General features: G+C 54.8%; 1 protein-coding gene across 2 annotated transcripts; it reads left to right on the forward strand.

Moving 5' to 3' along the window:
- The first annotated feature begins 7,059 nt into the window (after positions 1 to 7,059).
- On the forward strand, positions 7,060 to 15,824 carry LOC135975793 (vitamin K epoxide reductase complex subunit 1-like). 2 transcript variants are annotated; one of them, XM_065568286.1, is made up of 3 exons: positions 7,060 to 7,252; positions 8,776 to 8,936; positions 9,562 to 15,824. In XM_065568286.1, the coding sequence occupies exons 1-3, from the start codon at positions 7,083 to 7,085 to the stop codon at positions 9,657 to 9,659; spliced, it is 429 nt and encodes a 142-aa protein (XP_065424358.1). In that variant the 5' UTR covers positions 7,060 to 7,082; the 3' UTR covers positions 9,660 to 15,824. The 2 variants fall into 2 exon arrangements, with proteins under 2 accessions (XP_065424358.1, XP_065424359.1); XM_065568287.1 differs by having other exon boundaries at positions 7,078 to 7,252; positions 14,649 to 15,824.
- Positions 15,825 to 17,212: the final 1,388 nt, after the last annotated feature.

Consider the following 17,212-nt stretch of genomic DNA (forward strand, 5'->3'; position numbering starts at 1 on the left):
TCCCGCTCTCCTGGCTGGAGCTCCGGCCGGACCATGGCAGCTCCGCGACCCCGGCTGCAGCTCCGGCCAGAACATGGCTGCCCCACGGCCCTGCGACCCTGGCTGCAGCTCCGGCCAGGCCCGCGGCCCCGCAGCCCCAGCCGGACCGCAGCAGCCCTGCAGCTCCACGACCCCTGCCGGACCGTCGGCCGGACCGCGGCAAGCCCCATGGCCCTGCATTCCTGGCCAGAGTGCCGTCCAGAGTGCGGCAGCCCCGCGGGGCCACCTCCCCCAGCTGGCAATCCGAAGTGCCGCCCCAGGAATCGAGCCCCGCACTTTCTAAAGCCGGCCCTGAACCCAGGAGTCCGGACTTCTCCTGGGAAACCATTCCCCACTTCAAAGTCCCTAGGCATAGCAAGGCCAGGGCCCCCTCGGTTCCCATTGATTTCCATGCTCAGCAGCTCACCGGGTCTGGCCCAGCTCACAGACTCTCAGCCTGGGAAACAGTCTCCCACAAGGGAAGGGCTGGGAGCCCCATTGCTGGGACCTTGCCAAACACACTGGAGACGGCTCTGGAGAAGCCCCTTCCCGGTCTGAGAGCGAGGGGGTCCTGGGGGCTGTTTGCAAATCCAATCTCCTTTGGGAGAGATTCTCTTCCCCTCTTTCTGCCTCTCCCCAGACAGACAGGGGATGCCCCCGAGGAACCCTAATGCCACTCACTTGCTCTGGTGACGGAGCGATGGATGGAGGATGTTCAGGGTCGTCCCTCGCCCTTCTCCTCACTCTCCAAGCCCAAGGCAGGCTGGAGAGGGTGGTGGTGAGCTGAGGAGTTCCCCTGCCCAGGAAGCAGGCAGGGTGATGGCACGGGGCGATCGGCTGGCTGTGAAAACAAGAGTCTGTCTTATTGTCAAGGGACGGAGAAACTCGGCCAGCAGCAGGGGGTGCAGAACACCGCCCTAGTACAGGGGTGACAGCGTGTCCGGGATCCCGACATCCCAGCACTTTCCACACCTTCCTGGCCATTGAAGGTGGGAGCGCACTGCCCAGGAGGAGGGTTTGGCTCTGGGGTTTCACTTCAGCCCAGTCTAGAGAGAGGGGCCCAGCCATGGGCTTTGGCTCCAGAAGACCAAGTCTCCAATTTGTTAAGGGCGTTTTGAATTCCAATCCTGTGCTCCACAGTGCTTGGTGTCATTTCCAAATTGTAGAAGCATGCTCTCCACTCCATTTTCCAAATCCTGAAGGAAAATACTGAATACTACCGGCCCCCGGACTGATCCCTGCCGGACCCACTAGGTACACCCTCTCCCTTGGACAGCCAGACATGGAGAAGGGCTCTTGGAGTCTGGGCTTTCAACCAGCTCTGCACTCCCATTTCACTGATTACATCTAGACCACATTTCCCTCGTTCGCTTGTGAGAATGTCCCATGGGACTGTGTCAAGAGCCGTAGAAACACCAAGAGAGATCACATCTACTGTTTACCCATCTCCACTAGGCCTATAACCCTGCCAAAGAAGGAGCTAGGATTGGTTTGGAATGATCTGTTCTTGACAAGTCCATGCTCACTAGTAGGGTTACCATATTTTAATTTTTAAAAAGGAGGACACTCCATGGAGCCCTGCCCCAACTCCGCCCCTTCCCCGCCCCCAGCCCCGCCCCAACTCTGCCCCCTCCCCTGAACGCTCCACCCCCTGCTCCTCCCCCTCCCCTGCTTCCCGCGAATCAAATGTTCGCGGGAAGCCTGAAACAGGGAGGCAGCAGATAGGCTGGGGCGGGGTGCGGCGCAGCTCAGTCCGGCCCCCCTGGCCGAGCGGCTCCCTCTGGCGGCCGACCGGCCCAGGCCAAGAGGCTCTGGCCCCGGCGTCTCCCGCCCGGCTCGGGCCCTGGGGCGCTGGCCCTCGGCCAAGAGCCCGCGCCCCCGGCCCCCAGCCGAGCACCATGCCGGCCCCCCGGCCAAGTGCTCCCGCCCCCGGCCGAGCACCGCACCGGTCCCTGGCCAAGTGCCCGCACCGGCCCCTGGCCCGGCCCCCGGCTCGGGCCCCAGCTGAGCACCGCACCGGCCCACAGCCAAGTGCCCGCGCCCCCGGCCCAGCACCGCGCCGGCCCCCGGCCCAGCACCCGGCCGAGCACCGCACCAGCCCCCGGAGCAGCACCGTGCCAGCCCCTGGTCCGAGCACCGCGCCGGCCCCCGGCAAAGTGCCCGCGCCGGCCCCCGGCCTGGCCCCTGGCCGAGAACCGCACCGGCCCACGGCCAAGTGCCCGTGCCCCCGGCCCCCGGCCCAGCACCGCGCCAGCCCCCGCCCAGCACCGCGCCGGCCCCGGCCCCAGCCCTTGGCCGAACACCGTGCCGGGCCCCGGCCCCGCACCCGGCCGAGCACCGCACCGGCCCCAGGCCGAGCACCGCACCAGCCCCCGGCCGAGCACCGCAACGGCCCCCGGCCCAGCACCGCACCAGCCCCCGGCATGACCCCCGGCCCAGCACCGCGCCGGCCACCGCCCAGCACCGTGCCGGCCCCGACCGCTGGCCCAGCACCGCGCCGGCCCTGGTCCCTGGCCCAACACCGTGCCGGCCCCGGCCCTCGGCCCAGCACCGCGCTGGCCCCTGCCCCCGGCCCAGCACCGCGCCGGCCCCGGCCCCAGCCCCCGGCCGAGCACCGCACCGGCCCCAGGCCGAGCACCGCACCAGCCCCCAGCCGAGCACCGCACCGGCCCCCAGCCCAGCACCGCACCAGCCCCCGGCATGGCCCCCGGCCCAGCACCGCGCCGGCAACCGCCCAGCACCTTGCCGGCCCCGGCCGCTGGCCCAGCACCGCGCCGGCCCTGGTCCCTGGCCCAGCACCGTGCCGGCCCCGGCCCTCGGCCCAGCACCGCGCTGGCCCCTGCCCCCGGCCCAGCACCGTGCCGGCCCCCGGCTGAGCACCGCGTCGGCCCTGAACCCCGGCTCAGCACCGCACCGGCCCCGGCCCCCGGCCCAGCACCGCGCCGGCCCCCAGCCGAGCACTGTGCCGGCCCCCAGCCCAGCCCCTGGCCCAGCACCGCGCCGGTGCCCGGCGAAGTGCCCGCACCGCCGGCCCAGCATCGCGCCGGCCCCCAGCCCCGCGCCCCTGGCACGGCCCCCGGCCCAGCACCACGCTGGCCCCTGGCCCGGCCCCCGGCCCAGCACCGCGCCGGCCCCGGCCCCCGGCTGAGCACCACACCGGCCCCTGGCCTGGCCCCCGGCCCAGCACCGCGCCGGTCCCCGGCGAAGTGCCCGCACCGCCGGCCCACCACCGCGCCGGCCCTGGCCCCCGGCCCAGCACCGCGCCAGCCCCCGCCCTGCACCGCGCCGGCCCCGGCCCCAGCCCCCGGCCGAGCACCGCACCGTCCCCCGGCCCAGCACCGCGCCAGCCCCCAGAGCAGCACCGCGCCGACCCCCGGCCAAGTGCCCGCGCCGGCCCCCGGCCGAGCACCGCACCAGCCCCCGGCCCAGCACCGCACCGGCCCCCGGCCCAGCACCGCGCCGGCCCCCGCCCAGCACCGCGCCGACCCCGGCCCCTGGCCCAGCACCGCGCCGGCCCTGGCCCAGCACTGTGCCGACCCTGGTCTCTGGCCCAGCACCACACCGGCCCCAGCCCACGGCCCAGCACCGCGCCGGCCCCCGGCCGAGCACTGTGCCGGCCCCCAGCCCGGCCCCTGGCCCAGCACCGTGCTGGCCCCGGCCCCCGGCTGAGCACCACACCGGCCCCTGGCCTGGCCCCCAGCCCAGCACCGCGCCGGTCCCCGGCGAAGTGCCCGCACTGCCGGCCCAGCATCGCGCCGGCCCCTGGCCGAGCACCACGCCGGCCCCTGGCCCGGCCCCCGGCCCAGCACCGCGCCGGCCCCCACCCAGCACCGTGCCGGCCCCCACCTCATGGCTCCTCCGGCCATGCCTTTCCGCCCCCGCAGCCCCCCCCCTTGGCTCCTCCGGCCGTGCTGCCCCCCCCCCCCCCTTTGCGTGCAGGAGGTCAGGGCAGGCCAAGCTTCAGAGCGGAGCGTGGGCCCCGCCCGCTGGCGCCATGGAAACCCCTGACTAAGGCGCCACTTTTGGAAAATGTGCTGAGGGGAAGTGGCTGATTCCCCTGCACCGCTCCTAGCTACGCTACTGGTGGGGATCACTGCCGGGGCACTATTTCAGCCCCACATTTTTGGGTGGACCTCCCACCGTGGGAGCTGCAGAGCACTCCCCCGCGACACACAAACACACACACCCTGGTGTTGGGAGGGGAACTGGGGAAAGGACAAAAGAAGCAAGAGAAGAAAAGAAAGGAGGGAGGGTTGGAGGAAAAGATGGAACAAAACGGACAAACCCCAATGTCCCCAGTGATTCTAAGGGACAAAATCCCGGGTGCGGAATAAAATGCTGCCTCCTCAAGCTCGTGTTTTCCATGCCTAGAATTCAACTCTCACCCGATGGATCAGACTGAACAGGTTTCACACCTGGAGGAGGCTCTTACCTTCTACACAGGGACGTCTGCTTTCTAGTACAATCACGAAAAGGAAAGGAGAAAACTCGACAGAGGTTCCTCCTGCCGCTCACGTACGTGAACCCGAATGTTCTCTCAGTCCTCAAAGAGAGACCTCGAGACAGAGACGTGCTGAAGCAAAGCCCCAGGGGTCTCTGAGCTTTCCCGGGCCACTCGCCTCTGTCCTGCCTGGCTGATGTCAGCATCTCTCTGTGAGGTCACCACCTTTGACCAATAGTCTGAGGTCCTGCAAAAGGCCTTTGTGATGTCACTGCCACGCCCCTCCCTTGCGGTGCTAATGTCCTGCCCCTGGCCAGGCACTTGGGAGCTTTGAGCTACTCCCTGTGGATCACCCCACTCAAGGCGTGTTCATTTTAGGAAGCAAGCCGACTAGACAGTAAAACCTCAGACGCTGCTCCCAATGCTACACTCCGTTTTTCAGAAATTAGTAGACTTGATGGCCAGAAGAGACCATTAGAGCATCTAATCTGACCCCCAGCATGTCACAGGCCTCCTGTATGACACAATAGCTATTTTGGGGGCAAACACATTCCAGAAAGGCATCTAGTCTTCATTCAATGACAGCAAGAGAGGGCGAATCCACCACTTTCCTTGGTAGCTTGTTCCTGTGGTGAATCATTCTCGCTGTTGAATATTTGTGCTTTATTTGTAATATGAATTTGTCTCTTTTCACCTTCCAGCCACTGGGTCTTGTTCTGCCTTTCTCTGCTCGATTAAAGAGCCCTTTAATACCCAATCTTTTCTCTCCATTAAGGCACTTCAACACTTCAATGAAGTCACCTTTCAATCTTCTTTTGATAAGCTAAACAGGTTGAGCTCTTTCAATCGCTCACTAGAAGGCATTTTTCTCCAGCCCTCAGAACATTTGGTGGCTCTTTGCCGCCCCAGCTCCAATTTCACAACATCTTTTTCAAAGGAGGACACCAAAACTGGATGCAGTATTCCAATATCGGTCTCACTGATGCCGTGTCACCTCCTGTGACGCTATTGACATAATCTGTAACTGTATGGATCACCGTTGTGACCACTGTTATATATTTACAGCCAATATTGTATAAAGGTTGTCGTGGAAGGGGTCTATGGAGAGGTTCTGATTGGCTGATTATAATTATGCTATTTGTATATGTGTATCAGTTTTGTAGTTGACGTTCTGAATATTGGCTCTATACTGTCTGTATTTCAAGCTTGTGCTATGCTTCCGGGGAACACCCCAGACAAGTTGGTGTTAGTTCTGCCTAGCCTGCTTGATGGCCCACTGAGGACCATGAGCTATACAATTGACCCATTGAGAGAAGGTGGATACACCTTGTGACCCAGCAAGGCATGCAGGGACCTGCCTATGGACAGAACTCTAAGGTTTTTCTATGCCACATGCTGGATAGAGTGTTCTTGGGACAAAGAAAGCAAAGACCACACGGCAAGAGACTATAAAAGGCTGATGCCTCGTCTCCATCTTGTCTTCAATCCTGCTTCATAGCTCTGGAGGGACTTTGCTATAAAAGGAAGCTCTATACAAAGGACTGAATGACCCATCCCAGCTGTGGATGTACTCCAGAGACTTGATTTGAACCTGCAGTTTATTCTATCACTGCTACAAGCCTGAACCAAGAACTTTGCCATTACTGTATGCAGGGCTGGCTTTAGGAAGTGAGGGGCCCAATTTGAACATTTTAGGCGGGGCCCCGATAGGGATGATTAAAAAAAAACACGTAACCCCCCCCCCTTCATTTCTTCCATGTATTATTTACTTTCCATAACTATATAAATAAAATTAAAATTATATATTACATACATTGCTAGCCGGAGGCAGGGCAGGGGCTGACTGGAGGTAGGGTCTGCCTGGAGGCAGGGCAAGGCGTGTGGGGCTGGCTGCGGGCAGGGGCTGGCTGGGGCAGGGGGTGCAGCAGGGGCTTGCTGTGGGCAGGGGGTGCGGGTCTGGTTGGAGACAGGGGCTGTTTGTGGGCAGGGGGTGCGGGTCTGGGTGGAGACAGGGGCTGGTCGGGGTAGGGGGTGCGGGTCTGGCTGGAGACAGGGGCTGGTCGGGGTAGGGGGTGCGGGTCTGGCTGGAGACAGGGGCTGGCTGCAGGCAGGGTAGGGAGTGCGGGGCTGGTGCGGGCAGGGGGTGCAGCAGGGGCTGGCTGCAGGCAGGGGCTGGCTGGAGACGGGCTGGTGGGGGCAGGGTGTGCGGGGCTGGAGGAGGGCAGGGGGTGCAGCAGGGGCTGGCTGCAGGCAGGGCAGGGGCCCCCATGCTTCTACCACCTTGGCCCTTTAAATAGCTGCCGGAGCCCTGGGGAAGCTGTGGGGCTCTCGTGGCTATTTAGAGGACCGAGGCAGCAGAGGTAGCTGGAGCCCCGGCACTTTAAATAGCCCCCGGAGCCCCCTGCTACCCCAGGGCTCTGGTCCAAGCACTAGACTCCTCCCCATAAGCACCATAGCTCCCCCTTCTCCTCCACTGGTACATAAAACTACAAGTCCCAGAATCCCTTGCTTCTGCCATCCCACCTCCTGAAGGGGCAGCCAATGGGCCGGAGCCGTTTGCTGATTGGCAGGTGCGCGGGCCAGTGGGGGTGAACCCATGCACTGCGCGTGGTGGCAGTAGGAGATGGCGGCGCCGGGCTGGGAGCGGGCGCTGCGGCTCGTGCTGTGTGCGCTGGGGCTGGCGCTCTCCGTGTACGCGCTGTACGTGGAGAGCTCGCGGGAGCGGGACCCCGGGTACCGGGCCATGTGCGACCTGAGCCCCTCCGTCAGCTGCTCCAAGGTCTTCACCTCCAGGTGAGTGGGGGGGACCGGCCCCATTGCTACCCCTCGCCCCATGGCATGACTCCCCCTTCCCCCATTGCAACCCCTGACACCATGACATGACTCCCCCTTGCTCCTCTGCAACCCCCCGCCCCATGGCATGACTCCCCTTTGCCAAGCACCCTTCAGAGCTTCCTGTGATAAACTGCGAACTTTGGACAATAGCGGGGTGCTAGGAAGGGTCACCCCCTCGTGTTGCCCCAGAGTAGCCTGGGTCAGAGCCCAGTGGGAGGCCCTGGGCTCCCCCACCATCTGCTGCGCCCTTCCCCCCAAAAGGGCCGAAACCCTGACCACTAGGCCACATCCCCATGAGAGAAGGCCATCACGAGGCATCCATCTTCGAAAGTTTGCAGAGGATGCGGGAGCAGAAAGGGGAGAGAAGATGAGGGTGGCTCTTGGGAAGAGGGAGAGAGGGAGCCTTATGGGAATCTGTTTACCGCCATCAACCCAAAGATCAGATCATTGATGCCTAGAATCTTCCCTGACATGTTGTAATTGATTACTTTGCATTTATCAACATTGAATTTCATCTGCCTTTTTGTTGCCCAGTCACTCAGTTTGGTGAGATCCCTTTGTCACACTTTGCACTCTCTTTTGGACTTAACTAACTTGAGTTGGTTTGTATCAGCTGCAAATGTTGCCACCTCACTTTTTACCCCTTTTTCCAGATCACTTAGGAGTATGTTGAACAGAACTGGTCCCAGTACAGAGCCCCGGGGGACACCACTATTTACCTCTCTCCATTCTGAAAACTGACCACTTAGTCAGACCCTTTCTTTCTTGCCTTTGAACCAGTTACATATCCCAGAGAGGACCTTCCATCTTATCCCATTTTGCTTCAGAGCCAAGGGAGGGCCCTTCTCAAATGTTTTCTGAAAATCTAAGTACACTATATCCACGGGATCACCTTTATCTACATGCTTGTTGACTCCCTCAAAGAATTCTAGTAAATTCGTGAGGCATGATTTCCCTTTACAAAAACCATGTTCACTCTTCCCCAACAAATTATGTTTATCTATGTGTCTAATAATTGTGCTCTTTATAATTTCACCCAATTTGCCTGGTACTGAAGTTAGCCTTAGTTGCCTGTAATTGCCAGGAGCATCTCTGGAGCCTTTTTTATGCATTGGTGTCATATTAGCTCTCCTCCAGGCATCTGGTGTGGAAGCTGATTTGAAGGACAGGTGACTTATTGCTGTTTAATTTATCAATTTGTTCCAAAACCAGTAAGGATACTGGTCCTTACTGAATAGTCAAGTCATGATCACTGGCCCCAGAGCAACCACGGACATCCAGTCCAGTGATCAGTTCATCTTTATCCAACACAAGGAGGCCCACAATAGAGTCACTCCTAGTTGGGCACAAAACTTTGCATTAGAAAAGTATCTATAATTTTTTTAAATGGCCAAGGACGATTTACTCCTGGCTACGTGAGACCGCCCCTGTCTGTCTCCCAGTAGGAAGTCCCCCGGGCTAACCTAATTTCTTCCCACAAGTCATAGACAGGTGCAAAAGGAGAAACATTTCCTGCTCTCTGGTTTGGATTCAGTGAATGGTGCCAGCCCCCCACCGGTTCATCTGCTGGGCTGTGTCAGTAGCAGCTTGATCCCTGTCCATTCGAGGTCCGGGGTTCTCCATAACCAAGAACGTAAAACAGGTAATGATGTGTCTAATGCAGGGGCTCTCAAACTTCATTGCACTCCGACCCCCTTCCGACAACAAAAATTACTACACGACCCCAGGAGGGGGGACCGAAGCCTGAGCCCTCCTGAACCCTGGGTTGGGGAGAAAGCTAAAGCCCAAATCCCCCCACCCTGCATGGGGAGGCCAAAATCGAAGCCCAAGGGCTTCAGCCCCAGACAAGGGGCTTGCAACCCGAGCTTGACTGCCTAGGGCTGAGGCCCTCAGGCTTTGGCTTCCCCCTCAGTCAGGGGGGCTCGGACTTCAGCTTTGGCCCCAGACCCCAGCCCTGGTGACCCCATTACAATGGGGTTGTAACTCACTTTGGGGTCCTGACCCACAGTTTGAGAACCACCTCCCTGCCCACCACTTTTTGTACCCTCTCTCCCCTACCTCAGTGGGCTGTAACCAGCGACATACCCATCGTCCCCCCGGGTTTCCCCATTTCCCCTCCCCAGGGAGAATTTCCATCTCCTCTTCCTTATTGCCCAGATTCCGCTGCCAAGGGCGGTGTTGCTTCCCTTCACGAGTGATATCCTTCAGGGCACATACACCACAGCACAGCATTCCCCTGCGTCCACACTGGTGTTCCTGGCTTACAGATAACCCATCCTGCAGTGAGAGACTCCATCTCCCGTGTCCCTTTCTTCCCTCCATTGCACGGTGCTGGGGGAGAAGGAGAACATGTCCTGAGGGCTGAGGCCCCATGGGATTGCTGGCGTTGCAGCATGCTCTCCAGGAACCCTCAAGTCTCTGCAGCATCAGAACAGCAGAGCCTGGTGTGACGTTATTGACATAAACTGGGACCGTATAGATCATTGTTGCAACCAAGGTCCTGTAGTGGCACCCAAATCTTGTATAAAGGGGGTCAAATAGGGTGTCTAAGACAAGGATATGGTTTACTGGTTATGATTATGCTGTCTATATGTGTGTATCAGTTTTGTAGTTGAAGTTATGAATATTGGCTCTATACTGTCTGTATGGCGAATATTGGCTCTATACTGTCTGTATGGCAAACTTATGCTATGCTTCTGGGTGACATCCCAGACAAGCTGAGATTAGCTCTGCCTAGCCTGCTTGATGGCCCATTAAGGACCATCAGCTATACAATGGACCCATTGAGAGAAGGCAGATAAGCCTTGTAACGCAGCAAAGTATGCAGGGACTGGCCCATGGGACTCCAGACTCCATTTTGCTGTAATTTTCCACAGTAAGAACAAAGAGGTTCTTACACCTGGAAAAGACTATATAAGGCTGATGCCTCATCTCCATCTGGTCTTCAATCCTGCTTCATACCTCTGGAGGAACTTTGCTACAAGCTGAAGCTTTGAACAAAGGACTGAGGACCCATCCCAGCTGGGGATGTTCCAGAGACTTGATTTGAACCTGCAGTTTATTCCATCGCTGCTGCAAGCCTGAACCAAGAACTGTGCCATTACTGTATGTAATTGATTCCATTTAACCAATCCTAACTCTCATCTCTATCTTTTTCCTTTTACGAATAAACCTTTAGATTTTAGATTCTAAAGGATCGGCAGCAGCGTGATTTGTGGGTAATACCTGATTTGTATATTGACCTGGGTCTGGGGCTTGGTCCTTTGGGATCAGGAGAACCTTTTTTCTTTTACTGGGGTATTGGTTTTCATAACCATTTGTCCCCATAACGAGTGGCACTGGTGGGAGTACTGGGAAACTGGAGTGTCTAAGGAGATTGCTTGTGAGACTTGCGGTTAGCCAGTGGGGTGAGACCGAAGGCCTCCTAGTCTGGCTGGTTTGGTTTGCCTTAGAGGTGGAAAAAACCCCAGCCTTGGGCTGTAACTGCCCTATTTGAGCAATTTGTCCTGAGTTGGCACTCTCAGTTGGGTTCCGCCATTACCACATTGTCACAGTGGTGTAGTCGTGCTTGGATCCACAGAACCAGGTCAATTAAGCTTTGGGTCAGAACCCCACGCTATCCAAATTTGAATTTTGGGATTGAGAGTTTTGTTGGTTAAAGAGCTGCTGCAATGGCTGAGCAAAGAGCATATGAGGGACTTGGCAAAAAAGCCCTGGAAAATTTGTGTTCAGAAAAGAGGATAAGCTTTAGAAAGAAAGCTACAAAGGAAGAACTGAGAAATCTGTTAATAGCCAGTGATCAGGGGGCAAGAGCACAGCCCTTACCTGAGGCTGCAGAAGATGCAGAAAACATTAGGATGCAAAGGGTGACAAGTAAACTGCAATTTGAGCATGAACAGAAGCTAGCAGATCTTCGATTGCTGGAGAAGCAAAAAATAGCAGAATTAGAGAAGGAGGCTGCTGAGAGAGAGAAAGAAGCCGATCAAAGAAAGAAGGAGGCTGATGAGAGAGAAGAGAGAGCTCGTAAGGGGCGTCTAGAGCTGCTCGTTGCTGAACAGGAGACGGCCAGACTTCAGCTCCAAGTAATGGAAGAGCGGAGAAAGTCGTCCCCACCTGGTACTCCACTTCCCCCCCGCCATGAGAAAAACTGGGAAAGGATGTGTCCCATTTACAACGATACTGAGGATATAGAGGAGTTTTTGTCTACCTTTGAACGCCTCTGCAATCTGTACCAGATCCCCGAGGGTCAGCGAATGCCTGTCCTGCTGACCAGACTGACTGGAAAAGCCAGGGAGGTATTCAATGACTTGGGGGAACAAGAAGCCTTAGATTATGAGCGGTTTAAGGATTCTGTGTTAAGGCGGTTCAAGGTTACTCCTGAATCTTACAGAGTTAAGTTTAGAGAGTTTAAAATGTCTAAGGATTGTACTTTTGTAGAATGTGCTCATAAGCTGATGGGTTTTGTTAAAAAGTGGGTTGTGGGAGCCAAGGCGCATGGGAGTTTTGAAAAACTGCTGGATTTAATAACTTTGGAACAGTTCTTAGACATTGTGCCTGACAATGTGAGAGCAGCTGTGTGTGACAGGGACCCTGAGTCAGTCCTACGGGCAGCAGAGATTGCGGATGCCCATACCCAAAACAGGGCTCGAGAAGGGTGTAAAACCCCGGGGAAAAGTAATCACCATTCTCCCCAGTTCAAGAGGAGGGAAGGATTTAAAAATAAACCTGACTCTTCTAAAGGAGTTCAAGGGGGCCTGGAGGGTAGGAACTCACATCCCAGGACGGAACAGGTTACATGCTATCACTGTGGTATCCTGGGCCACATGAGACCAGACTGCCCGACACTGAAGGGCAGTCCAAAACCAGCAACCCCAAATGCCACGGCAAATGCTAACCCTGTTGTTGTAAACTCACAGGCAAGCCACACAGAGCCCAGCATTGGTGCCCTGTGTGCAAATGCTGTTTCTGTGGTCTCTGAAGAATTTGACCTTAAAACTCACATTAAAGCTAAATATGGGGGAAATAACGCAGAGTTTATTAGCAGTGCAGAAGTGAATGGAGTAAGGTGTATGGCATGGAGGGACACCGCAGCAGATATTACTCTGGTTAAAGCAAGTCTTGTCAGGAAGGAAGATTATTTGCCAGGTGAAGATGTAACTGTTGTAGCCTTATCTAAGTATTTTGTCAGGGTGCCTTTGGCTAAAATCCACCTGAAATGGAAGGGTTTGGAGGGCACCATGGTTGTGGGAGTAAAAGACATAATCCCTAAGGATATTATGATTGGAAATGATATTAAAGCTATGGTCAGTCAAGTTAATACAAACCAAGCACAAGAGAGGATTGATCCTAAGGTTGTGCCTATGGAGGGTTTCTCCAAAAGTTTGTCCTTGGAGAGTAGCTGTTTGGCTGTGAATGAAGTTTCTGAATATCTATCTAATGTCTCAGAAGTAAATCTGGAATTAGATCAAGCGAAGGGAGAGGAGAACAAGGAGATTTTGGATGAGTCTAGGCAGTCTTGTGAACTGATGGCTCTATCTAGTCAGCAGTTTGGGAAGGCAAGGAGAGTGGAAGATGAGTGTCCCTATACCTTATCTGTTTCCTGGGCGAAGAATAGCGACAGTGAAGGAAATGTGCCTGTGTCTGTCAGGGGTATTGACTTGCCTATGGAGGAAGCTACCCCAGTCTCCAAGCAGTTGTCTGTGAACAGCCCGGTTTGCTGGGACAAGGGAAATGAAATCCCAAACTATATGTCTAGTAAAGGAAAATGCATCTCCAACTCTTTTTTGTCTGTGGAGCAGACAGAAGGTGCCTTTCGGCCTGTGATGGTTGAGAGTAATTTAGTTGTCTCAGAGTTGGTTCTGGATTCAACTAAAGCCCAGGAAGGGAATGGTCCTAAGTTTGCATCTGCTGGGGAGAATGGCACCGTAACTAGGTTGCATCCAGTTAGTGTCTTAGCAAAATCCCAGAGACCAGAAAATTCTGGTGCTTGTATTTTGCCTGTTGCTCATGTGTGGTTGGAGAAGGGTGTAACAACTCTGTCTGATCAGGGTGATACCCTAGCCAGGGCACAAGGAGAGCAGAAAGGTAATTTGGTTGTGGTACCTACGGACAGTTTAACAACTTGTAGCAAAAAGGAAAAAATTCCTAAGCTTGTGTGTGGCAAAGAGAAGGGAAGTATTTCTAACCTTTTATCTAGGAAGTCTATGGGTTTGCCTGAAAGGGGATTGTGTAGAGATCTGCCTGATGGGCCAAAGGTGATCCTGAATGCAAGTAAAACCCAGACAGAGTCTGTTGTTGCTCAGGAAAGTGTTCCTTTAGAGCAAGCCCTAGGTGAAGAGGGTAAGGGCAGAATTTCTGTGAGGGGCGATTTGCTGCTTAGAAAAGCTCCTGGAGAAAGGAATCCTCATGGTACTCGGTGCAAGCAGTTCCCTGCAACTGAAGGGTGTGAGAGTGATTTAATCAAGGAAGTTTCAGTTCCTAGCCCCCAGAAATTGTCTGTTGTGAATGGATTCACTGACTTTCCTTTTAAAAGATCCAGTGTGGGTAGCTTTGAGAAGGTCTCAGAGGAAGTAAAAGTTGTTAAGGAATTGAGGCAGCCCTATAACCAAGTGGCTGTGTGGGGCCAACTTGTTGGGGAGACAATGGTGTTGGAACAGGAATGTCTCCTTTCTGATTCTTTAAACGAGCAGTTTGTGCTTCAGGGTTTGAGGACAGATTTGGTTACTGATGTGTCAGAGCAGAGCAGTTTTATGGCTGAATGCTTGAGGATGCGGGGGAGAGCAAGCAAACTCTCACCCGCAGACTCTTTGGATTTGTGTGGTATCTCTTTAAGGCAGAGTCCAGCCTTGGAAATTATAGCAGTTAAGGATATGAAAACTGGTGGACTGGCTCTGGTCTGGGGTAGTGCAAATTACTTGCCTGGCTGGGAAAGGGAGGACTTGCTAATAGCTGTTAGCACAGAGGGCCCACCCCATCAGCCAGTGAATTCTGTTAAGCAAGAGAAATCAGGGTTTGATTCGGCAGGACAAGGAGGACAGAGAACACTGAATTTTGCAAAGGGAAGCCACAGGTTAACCCTAAAATGCCCAAACTCCAATGGTATTGGGCCAAAGGGGTGGCATGACAACCATGATTGCAGATGGACACTTGCAATGAACTTGTTGTTATTGCTAAATTTTGTAATGAATGTGTTGCTATTGCCACAAACTGTAAAAATGTACAATGTGTCTAATCTTTTGGAGAATCCCTTGAACATGTTAAAAGGAGTACATGAGAACACACGTTATGTTAAAAGGCCTTGTTACACTGGGGTTTCACTGGTAATGCCTATAAACAATATGGGAACTTTTCACAGGGGAAAAGACATTCCAGACCTAATGTGCTGTATGAAGAGGAAGACTGAGGCACACTACCATATTGCTTTCATGGCTAAATGCTAAGATTCCTGTACTATGAAGAACATTAATATCTGCATTTATTCAATGTTAATTGGGTTCCAAACATTTGCCCGAGCTGGTATGGATAAAGTAGCTGTTTTCTTTAGCTCTTGGCAAGATCACATGAGACATACAGGAACCATGCTGCCAGAGCAGATCCAATCCACTATTGTTCTGACTAAGTTTTACCTTGAGGTTGTAAAGAGGTTCAATCATGTGGTTGAACATGATTTTGATAAACCATTTCTGTTATACACTGGTATGGCTTCTAACCCAATACTAGCTGTAGTGAGACAGAACCCAGGATGGGGAGCTCTTGGGATGCAGTCAGTGATGTTTGTGTCATCCCTTCCTGCATCAATTTTGCGTTGGGGGGGTGACGTTATTGACATAAACTGGGACCGTATAGATCATTGTTGCAACCAAGGTCCTGTAGTGGCACCCAAATCTTGTATAAAGGGGGTCAAATAGGGTGTCTAGGACAAGGTTATGGTTTACTGGTTATGATTATGCTGTCTATATGTGTGTATCAGTTTTGTAGTTGAAGTTATGAATATTGGCTCTATACTGTCTGTATGGCAAACTTATGCTATGCTTCTGGGTGACATCCCAGACAAGCTGAGATTAGCTCTGCCTAGCCTGCTTGATGGCCCATTAAGGACCATCAGCTATACAATGGACCCATTGAGAGAAGGCAGATAAGCCTTGTAACGCAGCAAAGTATGCAGGGACTGGCCCATGGGACTCCAGACTCCATTTTGCTGTAATTTTCCACAGTAAGAACAAAGAGGTTCTTACACCTGGAAAAGACTATATAAGGCTGATGCCTCATCTCCATCTGGTCTTCAATCCTGCTTCATACCTCTGGAGGAACTTTGCTACAAGCTGAAGCTTTGAACAAAGGACTGAGGACCCATCCCAGCTGGGGATGTTCCAGAGACTTGATTTGAACCTGCAGTTTATTCCATCGCTGCTGCAAGCCTGAACCAAGAACTGTGCCATTACTGTATGTAACTGATTCCATTTAACCAATCCTAACTCTCATCTCTATCTTTTTCCTTTTACGAATAAACCTTTAGATTTTAGATTCTAAAGGATCGGCAGCAGCGTGATTTGTGGGTAATACCTGATTTGTATATTGACCTGGGTCTGGGGCTTGGTCCTTTGGGATCAGGAGAACCTTTTTTCTTTTACTGGGGTATTGGTTTTCATAACCATTTGTCCCCATAACGAGTGGCACTGGTGGGAGTACTGGGAAACTGGAGTGTCTAAGGAGATTGCTTGTGAGACTTGCGGTTAGCCAGTGGGGTGAGACCGAAGGCCTCCTAGTCTGGCTGGTTTGGTTTGCCTTAGAGGTGGAAAAAACCCCAGCCTTGGGCTGTAACTGCCCTATTTGAGCAATTTGTCCTGAGTTGGCACTCTCAGTTGGGTTCCGCTAGAACCACATTGTCACACCTGGATTGGAGCAAGGGAAAGGCCTGTTTTCCACAGAATCCTTCCCTCAGGCCTGGAGCATTTAGAGCAGAAATCCCTGGGGGAGTTAATGTTGCTCTAAAATGAGCTGCCAAGGGGGGTGCAGCTTCTTGACAACACCACACAAAGGGATCTGTTTGTTGAGCTGCATAAAGCCCTCCACTGATTCTCGGAGAGGATTCCCCCGAGCAGTTGGGGGAGGCAGGACCTTATTCCTTACCTCCTGTGACAGGGCCGTGGGAGAGCTTGTAGGAAGCCAGAGGCAGCTTTCTAGAGGGTTAATTCAGAAAGTCCCTGTGGAACCTAGGGGCCGCGGCCTACGGCAGGAAGGAGCCAGGTGGTGGTTGGAGAGACTCTAGGAGGAATGCTATGGGATGGCGCTCTGATCTCCTCTTCACTCTGCTTCTTCCCACCCCCACCTTTGGGGTAAGTGCATCACCTTCTCCTTAGTGCCTGTGGGCTGGAAAGCAGAGATGGCAGGAGAGAGGTTGCCCATTCAGCCCACGCACAGGGGGATCCATTGCAGCTCACGTCCTCCTGCTTGTCCCAGCCCAGAGCAATGCCTGTCACCGAGCCTGGACTCTGTGACTGCATTAGTCGCCAACAGGGGAGTGTGGCAGGCGAGGACACAACATGTCTACAAAACTTTTTCTGGACTGCTGAGGTGGGGGGAGAGGCCAGAATCCATCTGGTGCTTTAGGACTCTGAGGACGCTCTGGGATCGGGAGCGAAGTCTCTGGAGCCTCGGGAGGTGCAGGTCTGGAGACATGTGGCGCCTACCTAGTCCAGCGTAACCTGCCATGTTCCCTCACAAGAGCCATGGTAACAGGCAACACTGCCTCTCTCTTTCCTTGGCCACATGGATCGTGTCCTTTTTCTGGTGGCTAGTCCAGAAAAGGAGGACAAGAGCTCACTACTGCTACCAGCTGAGGGAGTTGCTGGGTTGAGATCAGCTGGTAGAAGGAGGCAATAGCCCCAGAATCTGGGATTTCAAGCCCCTAGAGCGACC

The sequence above is a fragment of the Chrysemys picta genome, chromosome 15 (genome assembly GCF_011386835.1).
Source record: "Chrysemys picta bellii isolate R12L10 chromosome 15, ASM1138683v2, whole genome shotgun sequence".
NCBI classification, from domain to species: domain Eukaryota; kingdom Metazoa; phylum Chordata; order Testudines; family Emydidae; genus Chrysemys; species Chrysemys picta.